A 25,714-nucleotide genomic window follows, 5' to 3' on the forward strand; every position below is an offset into this window, starting at 1 on the left:
AAAGACATGTGGATGTGTAAAACATAAAGACATGAGGATGTGTAAAACATGAAGACATGAGGATGTGTAAAACATGAAGACATGAGGATGTGTAAAACATAAAGACATGTGGATGTGTAAAACATAAAGACATGAGGATGTGTAAAACATAAAGACATGAGGATGTGTAAAACATAAAGACTGATCATGTGGATGTGTAAAACATGAAGACATGAGGATGTGTAAAACATGAAGACTGAGCATGTGGATGTGTAAAACATGAAGACTGAGCATGTGGATGTGTAAAACATGAAGACTGATCATGTGGATGTGTAAAACATGAAGACTGAGCATGTGGATGTGTAAAACATGAAGACTGATCATGTGGATGTGTAAAACATGAAGACTGAGCATGTGGATGTGTAAAACATGAAGACTGATCATGTGTAAAACATGAAGACATGTGGATGTGTAAAACATAAAGACATGTGGATGTGTAAAACATGAAGACATGAGGATGTGTAAAACATAAAGACATGTGGATGTGTAAAACATAAAGACATGAGGATGTGTAAAACATGAAGACATGAGGATGTGTAAAACATGAAGACATGAGGATGTGTAAAACATAAAGACATGAGGATGTGTAAAACACGAAGACATGAGGATGTGTAAAATATGAAGACATGAGGATGTGTAAAACATAAAGACATGTGGATGTGTAAAACATAAAGACATGTGGATGTGTAAAACATGAAGACATGAGGATGTGTAAAACTTAAAGACATGTGGATGTGTAAAACATAAAGACATGAGGATGTGTAAAACATGAAGACATGAGGATGTGTAAAACATGAAGACATGAGGATGTGTAAAACATAAAGACATGTGGATGTGTAAAACATAAAGACATGAGGATGTGTAAAACATAAAGACATGAGGATGTGTAAAACATAAAGACTGATCATGTGGATGTGTAAAACATGAAGACATGAGGATGTGTAAAACATGAAGACTGAGCATGTGGATGTGTAAAACAAAGACTGATCATTTGGATGTGTAAAACATAAAGACATGAGGATGTGTAAAACATGAAGACATGAGGATGTGTAAAACATGAAGACATGAGGATGTGTAAAACATGAAGACATGAGGATGTGTAAAACATGAAGACATGTGGATGTGTAAAACATAAAAACATGAGGATGTGTAAAACATGAAGACATGAGGATGTGTAAAACACGAAGACATGAGGATGTGTAAAACATGAAGACATGAGGATGTGTAAAACATGAAAACATGTGGATGTGTAAAACATAAAGACATGATGATGTGTAAAACATGAAGACATGAGGATGTGTAAAACATGAAAACATGTGGATGTGTAAAACATGAAGACATGATGATGTGTAAAACATGAAGACATGAGGATGTGTAAAACATGAAGACATGAGGATGTGTAAAACATGAAAACATGTGGATGTGTAAAACATAAAGACATGATGATGTGTAAAACATGAAGACATGAGGATGTGTAAAACATGAAGACATGAGGATGTGTAAAACATGAAGACATGTGGATGTGTAAAACATAAAGACATGAGGATGTGTAAAACATAAAGACATGAGGATGTGTAAATCATAAAGACTGATCATGAGGATGTGTAAAACATGAAGACACGAGGATGTGTAAAACATGAAGACACAAGGATGTGTAAAACATGAAGACTGATCATGTGGATGTGTAAAACAAAGACTGATCATGTGGATGTGTAAAACATGAAGACATGATGATGTGTAAAACATGAAGACTGATTATGTGGATGTGTAAAACAAAGACTGATCATGTGGATGTGTAAAACATGAAGACTGATCATGTGTAAAACATGAAGACATGTGGATGTGTAAAACATAAAGACATGTGGATGTGTAAAACATGAAGACATGAGGATGTGTAAAACATGAAGACATGAGGATGTGTAAAACATAAAGACATGAGGATGTGTAAAACACGAAGACATGAGGATGTGTAAAACATGAAGACATGAGGATGTGTAAAACATAAAGACATGTGGATGTGTAAAACATAAAGACATGTGGATGTGTAAAACATGAAGACATGAGGATGTGTAAAACATAAAGACATGTGGATGTGTAAAACATAAAGACATGAGGATGTGTAAAACATGAAGACATGAGGATGTGTAAAACATGAAGACATGAGGATGTGTAAAACATAAAGACATGTGGATGTGTAAAACATAAAGACATGAGGATGTGTAAAACATAAAGACATGAGGATGTGTAAAACATAAAGACTGATCATGTGGATGTGTAAAACATGAAGACATGAGGATGTGTAAAACATGAAGACTGAGCATGTGGATGTGTAAAACATGAAGACTGAGCATGTGGATGTGTAAAACATGAAGACTGATCATGTGGATGTGTAAAACATGAAGACTGAGCATGTGGATGTGTAAAACATGAAGACTGATCATGTGGATGTGTAAAACATGAAGACTGAGCATGTGGATGTGTAAAACATGAAGACTGATCATGTGGATGTGTAAAACAAAGACTGATCATGTGGATGTGTAAAACATGAAGACTGATCATGTGTAAAACATGAAGACATGTGGATGTGTAAAACATAAAGACATGTGGATGTGTAAAACATAAAGACATGAGGATGTGTAAAACATGAAGACATGAGGATGTGTAAAACATGAAGACATGAGGATGTGTAAAACATAAAGACATGAGGATGTGTAAAACACGAAGACATGAGGATGTGTAAAACATGAAGACATGAGGATGTGTAAAACATAAAGACATGAGGATGTGTAAAACATAAAGACATGTGGATGTGTAAAACATAAAGACATGTGGATGTGTAAAACATGAAGACATGAGGATGTGTAAAACATAAAGACATGTGGATGTGTAAAACATAAAGACATGAGGATGTGTAAAACATGAAGACATGAGGATGTGTAAAACATGAAGACATGAGGATGTGTAAAACATAAAGACATGTGGATGTGTAAAACATAAAGACATGAGGATGTGTAAAACATAAAGACATGAGGATGTGTAAAACATAAAGACTGATCATGTGGATGTGTAAAACATGAAGACATGAGGATGTGTAAAACATGAAGACTGAGCATGTGGATGTGTAAAACATGAAGACTGAGCATGTGGATGTGTAAAACATGAAGACTGATCATGTGGATGTGTAAAACATGAAGACTGAGCATGTGGATGTGTAAAACATGAAGACTGATCATGTGGATGTGTAAAACATGAAGACTGAGCATGTGGATGTGTAAAACATGAAGACTGATCATGTGGATGTGCAAAACATGAAGACTGATCATGTGGATGTGTAAAACATGAAGACTGAGCATGTGGATGTGTAAAACATGAAGACTGATCATGTGGATGTGTAAAACATGAAGACTGAGCATGTGGATGTGTAAAACATGAAGACTGAGCATGTGGATGTGTAAAACATGAAGACTAATCATGTGGATGTGTAAAACATGAAGACTGATCATGTGGATGTGTAAAACATGAAGAGATGAGGATGTGTAAAACATAAAGACTAATCATGTGGATGTGTAAAACATGAAGACTGATCATGTGGATGTGTAAAACATGAAGAGATGAGGATGTGTAAAACATAAAGACTAATCATGTGGATGTGTAAAGCATGAAGACTGAGCATGTGGATGTGTAAAACATGAAGAGATGATGATTTGTAAAACATGAAGACTGAGCATGTGGATGTGTAAAACATGAAGACTAATCATGTGGATGTGTAAAACATAAAGACTGATCATGTGGATGTGTAAAACATGAAGAGATGAGGATGTGTAAAACATAAAGACTAATCATGTGGATGTGTAAAACATGAAGACTGATCATGTGGTTGTGTAAAACATGAAGAGATGAGGATGTGTAAAACATAAAGACTAATCATGTGGATGTGTAAAACATGAAGACTGAGCATGTGGATGTGTAAAACATGAAGAGATGAGGATGTGTAAAACATGAAGACTGAGCATGTGGATGTGTAAAACATGAAGAGATGAGGATGTGTAAAACATGAAGACTGAGCATGTGGATGTGTAAATCGTACAACTCATGTTCATCTGTAAACAAAAAAGGGTACAGTAGACTGGTATGTCTTTTGTTACACTCAGGGGCAATAATGGGCAATTGAGATGGGTTTGAGTTGTAGACAGTCTAGTCGTGTATTGTTGTGTATGAGCACCTACAGTTGTGCTTTTGAGTAGACAAGTACTGACAACAATAGAGTGAACAGGTTCGATGAGTATACTACAAATGTTTTATATATTACAATATAATCTTTGTATCTGAAAATCATTGTAATGTGGTTAGCCTTAATCTAAATTCAAATTATTCAAATCTGAAAGATAAAATTCAGCCTAAGAGCAAGTGATGCCCACGGTGAATGGCTAGGCCCGCTACGCTAGAAAACCACACACTACTGCAGAGACTTTGATATTACCAGTCACAATTGATATGGTGAAAACAATGTGTGGGGAGGCAGGGGCAAAGAAATTCACATCAATAACTTTGTCAGATAACACTGTTAAACAAATAATTTATGCTATTGCTAGCAATCAAGAGGAAACTCAGATTGAACGACTCTCCCCAGTTTATGCGCTCCAAACGGACGTTAGCTGTGAGGGCCGAGATGCCCACGCATTGACCTTTGTTCTCTATACATGTCAGGGGAAGCTATTCACGAGGACATATTGTTCTGTCTCACGATTCCTGAGCATGAACCCTCCATAGTAACCCTCCAAGCTCATCATTAATCTTGAGGCCCTGGGTCTGAACCCTGCCCTGTGCAATTGGGTCCTGGAATTCCTGACGGGACGCCCCCAGGTGGTGAATGTAGGAAACAACACCTCCGCTTTGCTGATCCTCAACACTTGGGCCACACAAGGGTGCGTGCACAGCCCCCTCCTGTACTCCCTGTTCACCCATGGCTGCATGGCCATGCACGCCTCCAACTCAATCATCAAGTTTGCAGACGACACAACAGTAGTGGGCTTGATTACCAACAATGATGAGACAGTCTACGGGGAGGAGGTGAGGGCTCTGGGAGCGTCAACAAAACAAAGGAGATGATCGTGAACTTCAGGAAACAGCAGAGGGAGCACCCCACTATCCACATCGACGGGACAGCAATGGAGCAAGTGGAATGTTTTAAGTTCCTCGGCGTACACATCACGGACAAACTGAAATGGTCCACCCACACAGACAGGGTGGTGGTCCACCCACACAGACAGCGTGGCGGTCCACCCACACAGACAGCGTGGCGGTCCACCCACACAGACAGGGTGGCGGTCCACCCACACAGACAGCGTGGTGGTCCACCCACACAGACAGCGTGGTGGTCCACCCACACAGACAGCGTGGTGGTCCACCCACACAGACTGTGTGTTGGTCCACCCACACAGACAGCGTGGTGGTCCACCCACACAGACAGCGTGGTGGTACACCCACACAGACAGCGTGTTGGTCCACCCACACAGACAGCGTGGTGGTCCACCCACACAGACTGCGTGTTGGTCCACCCACACAGACAGCGTGGTGGTCCACCCACACAGACAGCGTGGTGGTCCACCCACACAGACAGCGTGTTGGTCCACCCACACAGACAGCGTGGTGTTCCACCCACACAGACAGCGTGGTGGTCCACCCACACAGACAGCGTGGTGGTCCACCCACACAGACAGGGTGGTGAAGAAGGCACAACAGCCTTCTTGCTCATCCATATATTTATATATTCTTAATTCCATTCTTTTACTTAGATTTATGTGTATTGGTTATATATTGTGAAATTGTTGGATATTACATGTTAGATATTGCTGCACAGTCGGAACTAGAAGCACGAGCATTTCGCTACACCCGCAATAACATTTGCAAAACACGTGTATGTGACCAATACAATTTGATTTGATATTATTTGAAATGGCACAGGGGAGTTTCAGTGTGCTGCGTGGCTATATTGACAAAAAAGCGATTCCATGGGATAGAATTGTGTGCTATTGCACAGATGGGGTTATATCTATGGCAGGACGGCAGGCAGGTCTCTGCACTCTAGTTATGAATGTGTCTCCTTCTGCCATATGGACACATTGTATGATACACCGAGAGCAACTGGCGGCAAAAGAGCTGAGCACAGAACTCAGATATGCTGCAGCAGGTAACTTTGATTGTAAACCACATCGACCTACATCCACTGTGCGCACGCCTGTTCACTAAACTATGTGGAGATATGATATCAGAGCATGATGATGTTCTATTTCACACTGAGGCTTGGTGGTTATCGAGGGGGAGTGTTGGAAACATTTTTCGCATTGAGAGAGGAACTTTTGTCCTTCACAATGGATGTAAAAAAAAACGTGGTTGACTTTCTGTGTAATGAAAATAAAATGTCTCTCAAGACATATTTGGGAAACTGTACGCAAGCATGCAGGGGAAATGCAGAAATATTCTACAGATGAGTGACCGAATCAGTGGATTCAGGGGAAATAATTGTTATTGGAGAGAAAGTTTTCTGTAAGCGAATCATTCCCACTTCCCTCAGCTGTGCATGTTTATCACAGAAAACAGCATCTGTAAGTGTAACACACGAGTGATGACTGCTCACCTCCAACACTTGGAAGAGCACTTTGGGACCTACAGTACTTCCCAATCCTACTTCCCAAATCATTTTGAACGGTCATCCAACTCGGGCCTCTTTCTGGAGCTCAGACTTTCCGACCAGAAGATCACTGACGTCATGATTTGACCTTATTTTTTTCAGAACTCCCCGTTGTCTTGAAAGCACTATGAAACTCATTGTACCCATCGTCATGTCAAAACGGTGTGAAGCTGGATCCAGTGCTCTCGTCTGTATTAATACCAAATATGGGACACCACACTCCACAAAGCAAGTCCTGCAGGCTCTAGTTTTGTCTAATCTTGATTATTGTCCAGTCATGTGGTCATGTCCTGCAAAGAAAGATCTAGTTAAGCTGCAACTGGCCCAGAACAGAGCACTACGTCTTGCTCTTCATTGTAATCAGAGGGCTAATATAAGTACTATTCATGCCAGTCTCTCTTGGCTAAGAGTTGAGGAGAGTCTGACTGTATTACGTCTCTTTTTATGAGAACCATTAATATGCTCTGACAATAGACATGCCACCAGGGGTCTTTTCACAGTCCCCAAATCCAGAGCAAATTCAAGAAAGTGTACAGTATAATATAGAGCCATTATTGCATGAAACTATCTTCCATTTTGTGTTTCTCAAATGAACAGCAAACCTGAGTTAAACAAACAGTTAAAGCAACAATAGCTCTCCCTTATTTGACCTAAATATTTTGTGTGAATGTATTGACATGTAGGCTATACGCGTCGATTTTAAATATATGTAGTTCAGTCCTTGAGCAGTTCTTATCTGTTAATGTTCTGTATTTCATGTTTTGTGTGGACCCCAGGAAGAGTAGCTGCTGCTTTCGCAACAGGTAAAGGGAATCCAATTAAGATACCAAATATGAGCATGGTGTAAGTCATGGCAAAATGTGTAGAATTGCAGGAATTAGCTTTATAAATGCATTTTTTTCCATCTGCCCCATGGAAGTAAACAACGTCCCTTTTCCAGGACCGTGTCTTTCAATGACAATTCGTAAAAATCCCAATAACTTCACAGATCTTCATTGTAAAGGGTTTAAACACTGTTTCCCATGCTTGTTCAATGAACCATAAACAATTACTGAACATGCACCTGTGGAACGGTCGTTAAGACACTAACAGCTTACAGACAGTAGGCAATTAAGGTCACAGTTATGAAAACTTAGGACACAAAAGAGGTCTTTCTACTGACTTTGAAAAACACCAAAAGAAAGATGCCCAGGGTCCCTGCTCATCTGCGTGAACGTGCCTTAGGCATGCTGCAAGGAGACATGAGGACTGCAGATGTGGCCAGGGCAATAAATTGCAATGTCCGTACTGTGAGACGCCTAAGCCAGTGCTACAGGGAGACAGGACGGACAGCTGATCGTCCTCGCTGTGGCAGACCTCCCTCATGTGGTACCCTTCCTGCAGGCTCAATCTGACAAGACCCTCCAGCATGACAATGCCACCAGCCATACTGCTCATTCTATGCATGATTTCCTGCAAGACAGGAATGTCAGTGTTCTGCCATGGCCAGCGAAGAGCCCGGATCTCAATCCCGTTGAGCACGTCTGGGACTTGTTGGATTAGAGAGTGAGGGCTAGGGTCATTCCCCCCCCAGACATGTCCAGGAACTTGCAGGTGCCTTGGTGGAAGAGTGGGGTAACATCTCACAGCAAGAACTGACAAATCTGGTGCAGTCCATGAGGAGGAGATGCACTGCAGTACTTAATGCAGCTGGTGGCCACACCAGATACTGACTGTTACTTTTGATTTTGACCCACCCTTTGTTCAGGGACACATTATTCCATTTCTGTTAGTCACATGTCTGTGGAACTTGTTCAGTTTATGTCTCAGTTGTTGAATCTTGTTATGTTCATACAAATATTTACACATGTTAAGTTTGCTGAAAATAAACGCAGTTGACAGTGAGAGGCCATTTCTTTTTTTTCCAATGAGTACCAAGTGTTTGAATATGCACTACTTTTGCTTCGCCACAAGATGACAGAAGAGAGCTACAATCTATTCTATCGCTGCTGCTCTCATCTCCAGGTGGCTCACTGCAGTGACTGGTCTGGTGCTGAAACAAAATGTGGGTATGGCAGGTTTAGTATATAAGGTTTAGTACATAAGATATTAAAGGCCTCACATTTGTACCCTATCCTGCAGATCTGCTTTTGAAATTAGATTTGAGGGACCTGAGGAGGCGGCAGGATGCATTTACCCAGTAACATGGCAATGCCCATCACTCATATAACGTCAGTGATTTTACCAAAAATGTGCCCTCCATGATGTGAAGAGCACAGAGCTTTCATTGGGTACTAGTCAGTGATTGATAGTACATTCATCATGACTGTCCCTCTTTCTCTCTGGTTTTGGCTTCCTCTCTTCTCTTGCTCTCTTTTTCTCCCCCCTCTCTCCCTTCTCTCTCTCTCTTTCTCTCTCTCTCTGGCTCCCCCAGTCCCCCCTCCCATCTGAATCGGAGGCTGAGGAAAGAGGGGGCTGCTTGAATCAGAGCTTCGACACAGGAATGCCTATATATGGAGTCTGACACCATCACAGCACGCTCTCAGAGTAGCAGGTACATTGAGTGAGTGTGATCTGCTGCTATTTGTAAAGCTGGAGGGGCTCCTATTGGGTGTGTGTGCAGGGGCGGGCTGGCCATCTGGTATTTCAGACAAATGTCAGATGGGCTGGTCAATGTTTTGCCTTGTAGGCCTGTCTAACTATTAATACATGTATTTTTTCGCAAAATACCTGGTGGCTTGGGGGGGGGGGGGGGGGGGGGGGTCAGGTGGAAAAACAGCTGGCGTGTTAGAAATGACAGAGCCGATCTTTGGTCCCAGTCCGCCCCTGTGTGAATGTGTGTGTCAAAGTGAACATGCCTGCTTGAGTGGGAGGCCAACTGTGTGTGTGTGTGGTGTGTGCCTGTGTGTGTGAGAGCCTCGGTGTGGAGCATGTGCGTCAGTCTGAGTCAGATCGTTGCGTCAGTGCTGTTGCTGAGCGGAGCTCGCTCCAGGGGAAGAAACGGAGGAGAGAGCGAGGGATGGAGGAGAGAGGAGGGAGGGAGGGATGAGGGGATGATGATGAGAGTAGGTAGAAGGAGGAGGAGGTGGACAGGAAGTGACGACACAAAGAGATCCAACCGCTTTAAGTGCACTTTAATATAAATGCATTTGTTTGACAACCAAATACACTTTTCAGCAACACAAGAGAACACTGATCCACAATGTCCATTCTTCAATATATCATCATGTATACAGTCCATCTTAAACAATAGAAATGTCTCTGATATGTACAGACTGATGTATTTATACAAATGTACAAATGTGTACAATCCTTCAAAAAAATTGCATGTGCCTACATCCACAGACACAATGCATTATGCATTGAACATCAACAGTTTCTTCTTTGTCAATTCAACACATACAATATAATACTTACACATATGTTAAACGTAGCATTTAATAGCTAGAACGTAGGAATCAATCCTTTACTTGACCGTAGACAACTCTACGTTAGCATGTCGACACCATGGGAATAGTACCATTCTCAACCCGTGTCGCTTAGGAGGAACTGAATAGAAATAGTAACCCATCACACTATTTTCAGGTCATTTTTTAAAACAAAACTTCCATTTTTGTCTAACCCCTCTCAAAAAAGAAGAATCATATAGTCATTCACATAGCCTGTATTGTGCCCCACAACACCATAACTCAAGTAGAGCTACGATGTGACTGTCAGCCCATTGGTTCATGGACATAGAGAAAGAGTTCAGATAGAGTTCAGAGTTCAGCAGGACATGGCCATGCCAGGCACACAGGAGCCGCTATAAACTGCCAGCATTGCAAATATTGATGCTGCAAGAAAATCCAGCAGAGCTGCCCTTGAAGCCAAGCCCAAGAGAACGGTGACCTAAAGAGCCCACATTCAGAGTCTAATGTACAATGTGCTGGTCCTGTACACAACAGAACCACACACAGTTGTTGAGTAACTTCCAGACGATTTCCATTCGGCAACACCTTCTGGTAAAGGCCAGAAACCTCCGTCATGCGTTCTTGCGTGTGGACATTCCAAGACCTATGTCTTCACACATTTTGTATTGTTGTTTTTCTTTTGCACGCCATCACATTGATACACAAGTTCGTAATGGAGAAATAACATGAAGTCAAATGTTTTCAAATGTTCAGCCGCAAACTCAAAGCTCAAAGTATTAGGTTAGTTTGACTACAGTATTCATATGTTTGGCCTTTCAAGCTATGACAAGAGAGGAATACAATAAGGTCCGAGTAGAACTATGTGTCTCTCTGTAAACGGAATATTGAGGATGTGAGAGGGGGAATCTGGTCCCCTTTTGTCAGCTACTGTCAGTGGTTGTACCAGGTCAGTAGAGATTTCTGTAAACATAGACTTTCACCACATTTGTGATTTGGGTTTGCGTTGCTGCATTACAAGCAATAATGCTCTAAGTTATTTCTCTATTGAAATATCAAAGAAGGTATTCTCATTTTTTTTTGTTCGCAACAGGTTTTTCACTATGAGTGAATACAAATGCAGTCTGGAAGTTAAACGGCGCTTTACAAGGTCAGAGGTTTTGTTACGTCTCTGACTGATCCACTCTGAAGCTTATGTTACAGAAAAGCTGTGGCACCAAATGGACCCAAAACTCAGTCAGTCATGGGTACATTCAGTTGGTAAATGTTGCACCATTATGTCAACAATGTTGAAAGTAAATGTGAAATTGTTTGATTAAAAAAAAAAAAAAAAAATAGAAATACATGAATAAATAAATAAATGAACAAAAATATGAAGGCAATATTTGTTCTCAGTAGACATGTAGGAAATAAAGTCCTTTAGTAGTATACATTATGTATATATTTATACACTTAAATCATCTTTACTTTTCAGTAAAATAGCTCCACGAAATATGACAATATGCCATACTTAATGAAGTAAGTCACAGACTTATTTAGAACGGGGGAACACTTCCACTCCCATCTGAAAAACACAAGAGACAAAGAGGAAGGGCACATTAGTCTGGTATGTTCAGGGTTAACAAATCTTAATCCATTTATCAAACAGAGAAAGACAGTAGAACAAGTTAACTGAATGATTCTCACCTTTGTGGAAGCACTGTGGCGGCTGGTGACACTGGAGTTGATACAACTCAGGTTGCTGCCCCAAGCCGGGGGCGATCGAGGCACCTGCCCCAAACATGGGTTCCAGGGCGGCCAGCTCCTCCAGGAGGGACTGGGCGCAAGGCACGGCGGGCGTGTTGGGGGCGACGGGCGTGGAGGGGGCGGAGGCGGGGGAGGCAGTGAGTCGCAGGGGAGGGGATGCTGGGATGGAGGAACAGGAGGACAGAGGTGATGACGCCACCTCAATCTCCATAGGCTCCTCCCCCAGCCCCTCCCATTCTGCCATCGCCCCGGCCTCGCTGGCCAATGTCGCCCCGCACCTTGCCGTGGGGTAACAGTGCGCCGATTGGACGCTACAGAAGTGGCTGACCCCCTCAAAGTGGGAGGGTGAGTGCCAGCACACTGGGTTGGGGGGAGATGGCGGGGGGATGGAAGGGGAGAGGGGTGGAGGGGTGGAGAAGTCCTGGAGCAGGGCTTCTAAGATGCTCTCTTCAAACAGAGAGTCATCATCATCTTGGAATACGGGGAAGTCCAGGCCTCTCCACACTTTCACGGGGTAAAACTCTCCCAGCATGTGGATAGAGTCAACACCAGCAGTGGCTACGGATGGTGAGAGGGCCGGGGGGGGAGGGGAGGAGGAGGGGGACATGGAAGGAGGGGATAGTTTGGATAAGAGAGGATCCAGGTAGAATCCCTCTGCTAAGGAGCTGATGTGCTGAGCTAAGAGGGAGATCTCTGCTCTCTCCTTATCCCTCTCTCTGTCCAGGGAGAAGAAAGAGAGACCAGGCTGTTTACCGGGGGAGGCCTCTGGGGTGAGGAGGCCCTCGAGGGGGTAGTGAAAGGGCCCTAAAGGGACATCTACATACAGGGGTCCCCGAACCTCAGGCAAGGTCATCACTGTGCAGTCCCCATCCCGAGGGCTGTCAGGAGTGGGGGGTAGCTTCTCATAAATAGAGCCACTGCAGGGATCGGCAGGGAAGAACAGGTCAGTGGAGGGGCCAGTGAGGCACAGGGAGGAGGGGGGAACAGGGCTGGAGGCTGTGGTGGGTGGGGCAGAGGGGGAGAGGGAGGGGGCGATGGAGGTGGTGGCTGTAGCTGTGGTGGTGGAGGGAGGGGGTGTGGTGGTGCCTGTGGGGTCGAAGCTAAAGAGGGGCTCGCCGAACAGGAAGCTGCCCCCGCCCAGCTGGGGTGTGTAGGGGGGCGTACACACAAACTCTTTGGTCTGCTGCTCCTGGGAGGTGGGCACTGGGGGGAGTGGAAGGGGGAGGGCGGGCAGCGGGGGCTCGAGCTGGAAGGAGGGGGGCAGGAGAATGTTCTGAGTGAGGAAGTCCAGGTCTGCTACCGTGGCAACGGTAACTGGGGTGGGGGAGGAGGCAGCAGAGCGGGTTTGGACAGGGGCAGGCATCTGCTGCTGCTGGAAGAAGCTCTCCTCCTCAATAGAGGAAATACTAGAGCGAGGGTCGCCCTCCACCTGCATGGGCTCAGTGGTGGCGCCCCCTGTCTCGTCTGAGGAGCCCACACTGCTGGACACAGTCATGCTGAAGTCGAAGGACTGGGCTGAGAGGCCACTGCTGCCTGGGGTGAAGACTTGGTCTGGGCTGGACAGGCTCAGGCTGTCCTGGCGGGAGGTACTGGTACTCAGTACCAGGGTCAGCTGGGTCTGCTCTGTGCTCAGCTGCTGTCTCACTGACCACGCCTCCGCCTCACTGAGAGAGAAACAGAAAGAGAAAAAGATGGAAATGGTTAGTAAGATTCTCTTGTGCTCTTTGCAATCTCCTTTATATCTATTGAAAATGTGTTATGATAATCTGTCATAGGGTAGAGGTAGTACCTGATGATGTAGTTGTTGCTGCTGATGGGGCTGTCTCCTGCCTCCAGCTGCAGTACCATGTAGAGCCAGACCCAAGAGTGGTCTGCAGACTCCACCCGTACCACCATCTCAGATCTACCCTCTCCTCCCTCTCTCACTGTGGGGGAACAAAAAGAGAACATCGACATCAGACAGTGTTCTACTACTGATCACATCACAGAACTTTAATGGTGGGTTTGTAGTGAAGTTTGCTCCATGTAATGGTGGATGCAGTATAATTGAGTTCACATTTGTGTTGATGTGTGTTGGTGCGTCTGTGTGTGATTGTTGTGTGGTGAACTGAATTGGTACTTACACAGGCTGCAGTGCTGAGTGGAGGCGTGTGACAGGTCCTGTGGGTGGAGGAGGCTGTACCAGGAGCGAGACCTCAGGGCTGACACATCAAGGCCAAGGTAAACACTGACACTACAGGGAAGATGGAGAGAAGACATGGTAAGTCTATGTCTTCAACATACTTCTAACTATAAAGCGTACACGTCATGCCATCACTCAGACGATCTAAAGCAACAGGTGGCGTTGCCTGGTCAGTGGGTGTGACCTCACCTGTCCTGTGCATTCTGGAGCCTCATGTCTCGGCTGTGTTGAGACTGGAACGAGGCTAGGAAGAAGTTGTTCTCAGCCGCAGGAGGGATCAGAGCTGGAACTTGGTCCCCCCCAGGACCAGAGCGGGTGGGGACGGCCTCCAGAGGCGAACAGAAGCACATCCAGACGGGATTGGATGTCCAGTAGGAGCTAGGGGTGGTAGAAGAGGAGGGTGGGAAAGGGCAGCGTGCCCGGACCAGAACCAGCTTGTTCCCAGCACTCTGCCTGCGCACCGACTTGGAAGTGTTGAAACGACAACGGAATAGACGATCTGAGAGGAAGAAGAGGAAAGGAGAAATTGTGAATATCAGAAATGATCTGAGTGATATAAATGCGAGCCATTTGTAACACATTTCTGTACCATTGGAAATAGGAAGGCGCATCTTACCTGTGTCAGGTGATGTAGGAGGAGCTAGGTTGGTCCTCATGATGAAGTGGTCAGTAGGGTCAATGATATCATACACACTGTCACCCTGGGCAACCAGATCCACCTGAAACATCGAGAAAGAGTCGTTTTTATTTAGCATATTCATGAAATCCCTGAGGCAAAATCTAAATTACAGCTAATTTACTAGTTTGTAGACATGATACGGGCTCCCGTGAACTCACCATGGAGTGGCCGAGGTGCTCGGAGACGCTGTCTGACAGGTAGAGCAGCTTGCCTTCCCCAGTCAGCAGGAGCAGGAACCCGGGTAGCTCCTGCACCAGCTCTGACAGCTCGTGGAAAGACAGGAACCTCGCGCTTTCCTCGAGACTGCCAGCGGATCCCGATTCTAAAAACAAAAGATGATTTGAAATGTTTTTTAAATTATGTTTTTGTCTAGCTTATGGATGTCATCATACCACAAAGGTAACGTGTATGCTCCCTGCAGTAGCTATAGAACGGCCGCATTAGATTTCAGTGCCATGGACAGCGATAGAAGCGTTTCAGCACTAGATAGCGACACTCGGCTCTAAAATAGTTTTTCACGCCAGAACCTCAAACAAAGCACTATAATATTTCCTTATATATATTCCTAAACAACATAATTCACATGTAGACATGAAATTCATCAACTGTTTCTTTCGGCAAGAAATATGGCACCTGTTGATTCAAGCGGAAAGCCAAAGGTAGCATGCAACTAGCTCAGACGGATGGAAGCAACAGTTTGTCAGTATATGTTTCATTCACAAGCATTTCTTAGTTATGAATCAACAGGCTATGGGTTATACACTGGGTGTATTTGAACTTGTTTGTTATAAGCTAAGTCGCGCTTACCTTGAGAGAAGAAGACCGATTTTCTGGTGTACATGCTGGCAAGGGACATGATATGTAGGTATGAGAGCCGTGCCTTTTCCGCATCGGATATGGGAAGCAAGTCCTTCAGGTTCCGAATCTCCGCGTTGATTTGGTCCCTTCGAGCCTTCGACGCGCCCTTCGTTGATCGATACATTGTAGCCTGTTATAGTGGTTGACTAAATTCCCTGGATTTGAAGGTGAAACTCAACTGAATATTGAGGTCTGAGTCTCTTTCTCCCAAGATGAGGTGTCAGAGAAAGGCTAGTAGTAATAACCTTGTCGTTTTACTATTGGAATTTCATCTCAGCTTGTTCCAGAGTAAGGCTTCAGACCTTCTCCTATCCGTTCTTTTTTCCTCTTCGGTTCCGCCACAGCGTCCAGTAAGGTTGCTGGCTAGCCGCTGGATGGCTTTCCACCGGTTCAGAGTGTGAGTGATTCGGCGGCTGTAGTAGCCGTCTCTCGCCCAGATATCCGGATCCCGTAAATCTGGTGGAGGGACTCTGCTCTCGAGTAAGTTATATAGGCTGGGATTCCGGTGACGAAGGGGGGCTCCCAACGCGCCAACACCGACGTTGTAGGAAGAGGGGGGCTAGAGAGAAGGGGGGCCGAGGGGGATTCAATGTTAGCAATGGTGAAATTCTCTCCCTCTGCCCGCTCCCCCTACTGCTCATACCCTCTCCTTTTGGTGACTCTTTTCTGACGTCAGCTCTTCCCTCTACCCAATGATGACGTTGGCTTGATATCGGGAGCTCCGGCGACGCAAAAAGCCCGATTTGGACAAAACCGAGGAATGGGCGGAGACAAACGTAAAACGTAGACGGAGTCACCGGACTCCGGTGTAAGGGAGGGGGGAGAGAGGAGGAGTGAAACTGAGAAGATTTGTTTTTATGTCTGACACCCGAGGAACGATTAATCCTCTCTAAAAATGTATCATTCCTAATATAGTGTAGGCTAGGTTATCAGTAGCCTAAATTATGCAAATGCATCTATGCCTCGCCAGACTAGCTCATAATATGTTTAATGTTATGATTATGAACGATGCGATGCCTTCTTTAAAACCGTCCACCGTCGACCTCTAGGGTAACGCATGCCAAGGTTATATATTAACAATATTCCAGCAAAAAGTTATTCTAGCATTGGTGGAAGTCTGCTTCAGGGAGAAACGCGGGACAGTGGGGCAGTGTTACATCACCAAATTCAGTTGCTTTTTATGAATGGAATCCACCATTCTGACTGAAATTCAGTTGTCAGGCAGCGCAGTGCCTCCGGGGCTAACGCGCAAAGGAAGAGGAGAGACAGCATAATCGCTCTGTATAGCCTATATGTTACATAAACTGCAACATCCTTCCTTATAAGGTAATTTGAACTGAATGTAGCTAAGGGTGATGCTGAGCTATGTCTAGTCTATGCATCGAAACCTGGCTGATTCTTCTGGTTGAAAACCTTAGGCATGGATTGCATCCAAACGGGGAATTATTTGGGAAAGTCTTGTAACCATTTTCACAGGTTAAAGTTGCATCTTATTTATAAGCACCCGTGTTAATATTTGCAAATTGTGTTTTTTTTCGCTTTGTCGAAAAACATAGATCCAAACAACATGATCATAGCCCAACCCTTTCTCTATGGGCTGTACAGATAACACCAGAGTTTGTTATTGCCCAAAATACATTATCTTCAATCAAACTATAATATAAAACGTTGCCTAAATTCTTTGAAGGCGTGGGGATGTAGGCTTTGCAGCAGTCATTCGTATCTACATCTACCACTGATGTGTAAAAACCTGTGAGAAGACAGTCGGATCCAGTGAATTGTGGAAGCTCAATTTGAGATGAAATGTGATGTTTTGTGAAATGATTTGAAAGGAACTGTATGAAAGTATGTTGCAACAATGTTGTCATGGGGTTCTTACTGCATGTTAAAGTTTAGGAAATAGTCCAAGTGATATTTGAAGCATACAAACAGTTTTGTAGAATTGTATATATTTTATAGGATACTCAAAGTATATTGGCCTAAACACACACACACACACACACACACACACAAACACCACACCTGTTGCAAACAGAGCACGAGCACAGAGATGAAGCTCCTCGTTTCTATAAATAGCTCTCACCCGTAACTGACACATTCACTCAGTGGCGCACCCCCGCTTCTATCTCCAATTGTCCCTATTTTTAGACAGATGGGTTTTTTTAAGGCTCAAAATATATGTTGCATGTTCACAAACTTCGATTTCACGGACCTTCCCTTTCCCCGCAAACGCTTTATTTTAGAGCGGCCGCAATATATTTCAGCACCATGGACAGCTACATAGACGTTTCAGCTCTCGGTAGCGCTGCATCGCTCTCTAGGAGCGTTTATCACGCCTAAACATCAAACAAAACACCTGCATGTTCCTCTTTATGTATTCCTACACAATAATTGTCACATAGAGTGATGGCGTTCATCAAATGTTGCTTTCCGCATATGCAAAAAGGTACAGTAACAATGGATAACGTGTTGAGACAGAGCAGTATAAACAGCTTCCCACAATTGGATCGACTTAAAGAAGTTTGCCCTTTTCGCAAATGCATATGAACAGCTTCCCACATGGCATACTGTACATGAATGATGAAATGGATCTGCGTTAGCCTACATCATTGGTCTGTCTTCTATATTCATACTTTACTGACTGTTGACCTGTGTTCTTGTTTTGTGGATAAAATTACAGACAGTTTTTTAATGAAGAGAGCTACAACCACTATGTTCAGCACTGGGTAGAGTGAAAAGGGCCTTTTCTCCCATGTAAGTTGTCAGGGAGGTACACTGTAAAAATTGACTGTAGAAATGACATGAAACGAATGGCAAAAAAAGTTGCCAGTAAAATTACTGTAAAACAACAGTGATTTACTGTAAATTATAATTACAACATGTTGCTTTCTGTATTATTACAGTACCTGTACACCTTTCTAATTACAATATATTATTGTACTTCTATTTTACAATAATTACTTGCATCGGCGAAATGTACAGGATTTACTTGGCAACTCAAATTGCTGTTAAATTACTGTAATTAATCTGTTGTATGTGCTTTTACAGTAACATAAGACATTTACAGATAAAATATGCCAACAGTACTGTAAACTTCTAAAATATTTGCATTACCAAAACAAGTAAACCAAATGTTATTAAGCATGGTTTAATGTAAAGAAAAAAAAAGTGACAACACATTCTATAAGCTCCAATAGTACAACTTCGCCAATAAACTGTAGCCAAATGGGCTTCATCACAAACACTTAAATTACAAACCTTTCCCCCTAGCACCTATCAAAAAGTAGCATGTTAATAACTGTTCCAGCATAGAAAGTGACAGAATTACAGATAAGAAAGGCACTGCTATACTGCATATATCAAAAAAAAGAAAACCGCGATTTTTCAAAAAATGAGCCCGGATCTCAATCCCATTGAGCACGTCTGGGACCTGTTGGATCAGAGAGTGAGGGCCATGGCCATTCCCCCTAGAAATGTCCGGGAACTTGCAGGTGTCTTGGTGGAAGACTGGGGTAACATCTCACAGCAAGAACTGGCAAATCTGGTGCAGTCCATGAGGAGGAGATGCACTGCAGTACTTAATGCAGCTGGTGGCCACACCAGATACTGGCTGTTACTTTTGATTTTGACCCACCCTTTGTTCAGGGACACATTATTAAATTTCTGTTAGTCACATGTCTGTGGAATTTGTTCAGTTTATGTCTCAGTTGTTGAGTCTTGTTATGTTCATACAAACATTTACACATCTTAAGTTTGCTGAAAATAAACGCAGTTGACAGTGAAAGGATGTTTATTTTTTTATGAGTTTAGTTGCTCAACTAATACAATTCCAAACATTTCCTCTCAACTGTAAATTACTTGTAAATATTTTAACAAAATGTAATACTTTCAAATCTCCATGCATTTAGCAGCTTCCGCCATTGTATTGGTTGCCAAGGGTTGGAAACTTTCCGGTACATTTCTGGAATTCTTCCGGAAATTTTCCATGGTAAGTTAGGCCCTGGAATTTGGGTAATATTGCATAAATTCATCAAAAAGTTAGCTTTTAACAGTGAATCTTTTTTGTGGGATAAAAATAAAGCAATTCTAGCTCTTGTGGTATATTTTGGTTAAACTATCCCCAAAACTATTCAATGGAATTGCAACCCTCTGCATGCACAGTGCATTCTTCCATCACATGTACAGATGATTCTCAAGATCTTGCACATTAATAAAATGCTATTGAGCCCACACTACTACATTGTTTGAGCCAAGGACTACATGCTTTCTGGTAATTTTGATTACAATACTGGGTGGGGTGAGTATATTTTATATGACATACAATATTTTTTGTTAACTAGTAAACAGTAGCCTACAGCAAAGTGTGTTCAAATAATTTCTAACTTGTTAATAATTTCTGCTAGTTAGTTTATGCTACCATGTGGGTTTTAGCTCGCTTGAACCTGCTCCCTGAGGAGTGTTAATTCACCTGTTTCCATACATGTTTAATTTTAAAACATTTATCTTACAAAGGAGTTGTTTAATCTAAATCCTTAACTATTTATCTGTACAGGGAATTGTATTTGTTGTTTTTTTACTAATTGTTTTCTAATCTTTACAGGAAAATGCCACAGGCACTATCTGATGTGTGGAGACATTTCACTGCAGCTAATGTAGAAGGAAAAGCTGTGTACATTAACAAATACTGTGCCAAATCATATGTGAAGAATGCAACAAAGATGCAGAATCATCTGGCCAAGTGTGTAAAGTTCCCTCAGCGCTCACAACAAGCAACCTCTGACAAAAGTCCCTCTACTTCTATTCGAGGTAAAAACAAATGATGAATCAGACACCTTATCAATAGCACCAGCTCATGGTCTTCCTGGAATCAGAAGTTTTTTTGACTCAATGGAGGAACGTAGTCAGAGAAATACTAATGAATGTCTTGCTCGAGCTTTGTACACAACTGGTTCACCGCTGATGCTCACAGGCAATATGTATTAGAATAGATTTCTGAATGTTCTTCGCCCAACATACACCCCTCAAACCGGACATGCTTTATCTACACATTTGCTGGATGGAGAGTTCAACAGAGTTCAAGTCAAGGTCAAGCAAATCACAGAGAAAGCAGACTGTATTGCAATCATCTCTGATGGGTGGTCGAATGTTTGTGGGCAAGGAATAATTAACTACATTCTCCCCTTCAACCAGTATTCTACAAGAGCACAGACACAAGGGACAACAGACACACCGGTCTCTACATTGCAGATGAGCTGAAGGCAGTCATCAATGACCTTGGACCACAGAAGGTATTTGCACTGGTGACAGACAATGCTGCGAACATGAAGGCTGCTTGGTCTAAAGTGGAGGAGTCCTACCCTCACTTCACACCCATTGGCTGTGCTGTTCATGCATTGAATATGCTTCTCAAGGACATCATGGCACTGAAAACAATGGATACACTCTACAAGAGAGCCAAGGAAATGGTTAGGTATGTGAATGGTCATCAAGTTATAACAGCAATTTACCTCACTAAGCAAAGTGAGAAGAATAAGAGCACCACATGGAAGCTGCCCAGCAACAGTCTCCTAGAGGGGATGGAGTCTGTCTCTTTCTGTCTCCATATGGTAAATATATCCAATGCAAAAAACATCTACATTTAAATGGTATTAATATCAATGTGCATATATTTCCGTTAATTCCCATATATTCCCGTTAATTCCCATATACTCCTGTTAATTCCCACTGACATTTTCCACCTCTGGGTACTCCCCAAAATGTGCAATCCTAGTCTGATGTGCTCCTGTAGGTCTTTAAGAAATTGAAGGTCTGACTTTGCCTCTACTTGCTAGCTTGTCCAGGAGGGATGAAAGTGTCTGCCCAGGCAAATCTGGTAGCACTGACAATACTGCCTCTCTTATCTCCTCTCCCAGCGCTGTCACGGCTCTACAACAAAGGGAAACAATGATGAAGAATCATCAGTGATTTGCCCAATACCTTGTACTCTACTATGGGGTAATAATCAAGACGGTTTTCATGCTTAATGCAGATCAATTTTGAGTCCTTGGCTACTCCTGTTAGGCAGTGAATACCTAAATCAACTAGCTGCACAGCCTGCTGGCTCTCTAAAACAAAATAAACAGAAGAGTAGCAATGGACCAGGATCAACTTCATCTCACCCATTTGCAATCCATCCCCATCATTCCCCATCACAACATACATTTCCTTTCTGTACTTTGTGCCTTTGACAGTGATATAATTTAAAATAACTGTGTGGTCAGATTTGAAGTGAAATGCAGCGACTGAATGCTCAAATATTCTTGTTGTAATCACTGGCATAAAAGTCACTTCCCTTTTCTACCTGAATGAGAGGCAGAAATAAACTGCCAGCACTTAAATAGGCTTGGAACAGTTGGTGTCTCTCTGCTAGAGTCCCACATAGATTCTTAAAGTTGTGCCATTTCCGTGCACACTGCTTGAAGTAAGTATGCTTACTTTCGAACCTCAACGTCCAGAGACGAATAAGTGGCTTGAACCTAATGACAAGCTTGGGGTAATGGTGCTTTGGCTTGAGGGATTTGTCAGGAAAATTCTCAGTTCTGAAATTGATATATTTATCAATAAGGACTTCAAGATATGCCACCTGTCCGCAGTAATGGCCGATGCCCATATCTATGTCTTAGGAGCAAAATCAACTGCCATACACCACTATCTGGTTGATTTTTGATCCAATCTCCAACTAAGAGGGGGAGCACTCTCAACAGACACCACTTAGCTTCTCACTGCCAGGGCTTATCTCAGGAGGTCTGTCATTACCATCACTCCCAAGGTATTTAAATTGGCTGATGCATCTGCTCAATTCTAAATATGTCAAATGTTTCTCTTGATTGACCAAATGATTCATGAACAGTGCAAGGTCAAAAGAGACAATGCCCTTGAAGAGGTCATGACCAAGGCAAGGAAGCAGTCCAGGCTGGCAAACATGGAAGTACCTAAGCTCATAAATAGAGAATCAAATGTGACACCCCATCCACTGTCATTAGCTTCTATGTACAGTACATGTATGTACAGTAGCTTCTATGTACAGTACATGTATGTACAGTAGCTTCTATGTACAGTACAGTACATTGTTTTAGGACTGGGCAGTTCCAGTTGACAGTGGATTAGACTCAAATGTTGCTCTGTCAATGTCACAATATCGCCAAAAATATGTTCCCCTGGCTGACATTTTCCACAGAGCCCCCAATACTGTGAGATCCCAGATTATCTCCCGGTATGGCACCTAAAGCACCTCTCAAAACACATCCATCTGCTAAAACAATACCACCATCCTCTAGCTCCTTAAGATCTCTTCACAATGGGTTAAGAACTCATTCCTGTCCAAAATGCTTAAAATCTTGCTCTCTGCACAGAAGGACTGGTTGCATGTGATCAATATTTGACCTGTTCTAAGGCAACATGTCACCTAGAGTAAGATAGAAAGCAAGCACCTTGTGTTTCTTTTTCCCTAAGGATTTGCAACCTCAGATGCATCTCGATAAAGTATTAAGGCTAAAAATGATGCTTCTGTTTTAAATAAAGCATTGTCTGCAATATTCTGTCCATCCCAAAGATTTCCTTATCAGTGCTTTCTCATACTGTGTCTTGAATGTCTGACTCAAAAAGGGCACCAAGTGTTTTATTCATAGGGACATACTGGGCAAAGCACTCGTTCCCAGATTCATTAGTGCCTAAATACAAGGGCACAAGTTCAACATAATTGAAAGTGTTTTTAAAGATAGTCTTCTGATGCTGATCTGTTCGTAAAGAACCATTACAGGCCTTAAGAATATCCTCCTTTTTCAGCTCTTCTATTACATTGTTTTAGATCATTCTCAGGAATGCCAAGTACACCCACCTTCTCCTTGAGCTTTGAAAGAAAATGTGATTGACCAAGGAAATGAATATCTTGAAATTCTTCAACAGCAGACTGAATGACAGAGACAGAAAACAATAACTTTGTCTGAAGCTTTTAATAAAACAGTGTAAGATTTTTTTTTTAAAAAGAGAGCTTCATCAACACTGTCCAAGGGGCCGCCTGCCTCTAGGTCCTCTTTAAAGTCATTCTCTGTAGACACACCAGGGGTCTCAGTAACATTTTCACTTTGTCTTTCCAACACTGACTCATACAGTGGCTTGCGGAAGTAGTCACCTCCCCCCCCATTTTTCCTATTTTGAAGCCTTACAACCTGGAATTAAAATAGATTTTCTGGCGGTTTGTATCATTTGAATAACACTACATGCCTACCACCTTGAAAATGCTAAATATAGGTTTTTGTGAAACAAAAAGAAATAAGGAAAAAAAAACTGAAAACTTGAGCGTGCATAACTATTCACCCACCCAAAGTCAATACTTTGTAGAGCCAGCAATTACAGCTGCATGTCTCTGGGGGTATGTCTCTATAAGCTTGGCACATCTAGCCACTGGGGTTTTTGCCCATCCTTCAAGGCAAAACTGCTCCAGCTCCTTCAATTTGGATGGGTTCCACTGGTGCACGGCAATCTTTAAGTCATACCGCAGATTCTCAATTGGATTGAGGTCTGGGCTTTGACTAGGCCATTCCAAATGTTAAATGTTTCCCCTTAAACCTCCCGAGTGTTGCTTTAGCAGTATGCTTTCATTGTCCTGCTGGAAGGTGAACCTCCATCCCAGTCTCAAATCTCTGGAAGACTGACACAGGTTTCCCTCAAGAATTTCCCTGTATTTAGAGCCATCCATCATTCCTTCAATTCTGACTGAAACAGGTTTCCCAGTCCCTGCCGATGAAAAACATCCCCACAGCATGATGCTGCCACCACCATGCTTCACTGTGGGGATGGTGTTCTTGGGTTGATGAGAGGTGTTGAGTGTGCGCCAGACATAGCGTTTTCCTTGATGGCCAAAAAGCTACATTTTAGTCTCATCTGACCAAAGTACCTTCTTCCATATATTTGGGGAGTCCCACATGCCTTTTGGCAAACACCAAATGTATTTGCTTATTTTTTTCTTTAAGCAATGTTTTTTTTTCTAGCCACTCTTCCGTAAGCACAGCTGTATGGAGAGAACGGCTTAAAGTGGTCCTATAGACAGATAATCCAATCTCCGCTGTGGAGCTTTGCCACTCCTTCATAGTTATCTTTGGTCTCTTTGTTGCCTCTCTGATTAATGCCCTCCTTGCAGGTCCATGAGTTTTGGTGGGCGGCCCTCTCTTGGCAGGTTTGTTATGGTGCCATATTACTTCTATTTTTTTAATAATGGCTTTAATGGTGCTCCGAAGGATGTTCAAAGTTTCTGATATTTTTATTATAACCCAACCCTGATCTGTACTCCACAACTTTGTCCCTGACCTGTTTGGAGAGCTCCATGGTCTTCATGGTGCTGCTTGCTTGGTGGCGCCCCTTGCTTAGTGGTGTTGCAGATTCTGGGGCCTTTCAGAACAGGTGTATATATACTGATATCATGTGACACTTAAATAAAGTCCACCTGTGTGCAATCTAACTAATTATGTGACTTCTGAAGGTGATTGGTTGCACCAGATCGTTTTTAGGGGCTTCATAGCAAAGGAGGTGAATACATATGCACGCACCACTTTTCCGTTTTTTATTTACATTTAAATTTTTGAAACAAGTTATTTTTTTCATTTCACTTCACCAATTTGCACCTCAGATTGCAGCCTAAATAAATGCTTCACAGAGTTCAAATAACAGACACATTTCAAAATCAAGTTCAGAGGAGACTGTATGAATCAGGCCTTCATGGTCAAATTGCTGCAAAGAAACCACTACTAAAGGACAAGAAGAAGAGACTTGCTTGGGTCAAGAAATACGAGCCATGGACATTAGACCAGTGGTAATCTGTCCTTTGGTCTGATGAGTCCAAATTTGAGATTTTTGGTTCCAACCGCCATGTCTTTTTGAGACGCAGAGTAGGGGAACGGATGATCTCTGCATGTGTGGTTCCCACCGTGAAACATGGAGGAGGAGCTGTGATGGTGTTTTGCTGGTGACACTGTCAGTGATTTATTTAGAATTCAAGGCACACTTAACCAGCATGGCTGCCACAGCATTCTGCAGCGATACGCCATCCCATCTGGTTTGCGCTTAGTGGGACTATCATTTGTTCTTCACACCTCCAG

At 43.0% G+C, this 25,714-nt stretch overlaps 1 protein-coding gene across 1 annotated transcript; it reads right to left on the minus strand.

Annotated features, from left to right (window-relative positions):
* Positions 1 to 9,827: 9,827 nt before the first annotated feature.
* Positions 9,828 to 16,019, minus strand: LOC110504977 (neuronal PAS domain-containing protein 4A-like). Its single transcript, XM_021583893.2, has 8 exons — positions 15,531 to 16,019; positions 14,882 to 15,045; positions 14,661 to 14,763; positions 14,234 to 14,543; positions 13,986 to 14,095; positions 13,652 to 13,787; positions 11,803 to 13,526; positions 9,828 to 11,680 (listed from the first exon to the last, which is right to left on the minus strand). The coding sequence occupies exons 1-8, from the start codon at positions 15,703 to 15,705 to the stop codon at positions 11,652 to 11,654; spliced, it is 2,751 nt and encodes a 916-aa protein (XP_021439568.2). The 5' UTR covers positions 15,706 to 16,019; the 3' UTR covers positions 9,828 to 11,651.
* Between the last annotated feature and the right edge of the window lie 9,695 nt (positions 16,020 to 25,714).

Source organism: Oncorhynchus mykiss, chromosome 31 (genome assembly GCF_013265735.2).
Source record: "Oncorhynchus mykiss isolate Arlee chromosome 31, USDA_OmykA_1.1, whole genome shotgun sequence".
In the NCBI taxonomy this organism is placed as follows: Eukaryota; Metazoa; Chordata; class Actinopteri; order Salmoniformes; family Salmonidae; genus Oncorhynchus; species Oncorhynchus mykiss.

Bases quoted from the DNA above. Each gene is read 5' to 3' on its own strand.
- LOC110504977 (XM_021583893.2), bottom strand. From the start codon at position 15,705: ATGTATCGATCAACGAAGGGCGCGTCGAAGGCTCGAAGGGACCAAATC. The intron at 14,096-14,233 runs GTGAGGTCACAC...TCTTCCCTGTAG, and splicing joins CTCCAGAATGCACAGGACAG to TGTCAGTGTTTACCTTGGCC. The intron at 13,788-13,985 runs GTAAGTACCAAT...GTTCCCCCACAG, and splicing joins CACTCAGCACTGCAGCCTGT to TGAGAGAGGGAGGAGAGGGT.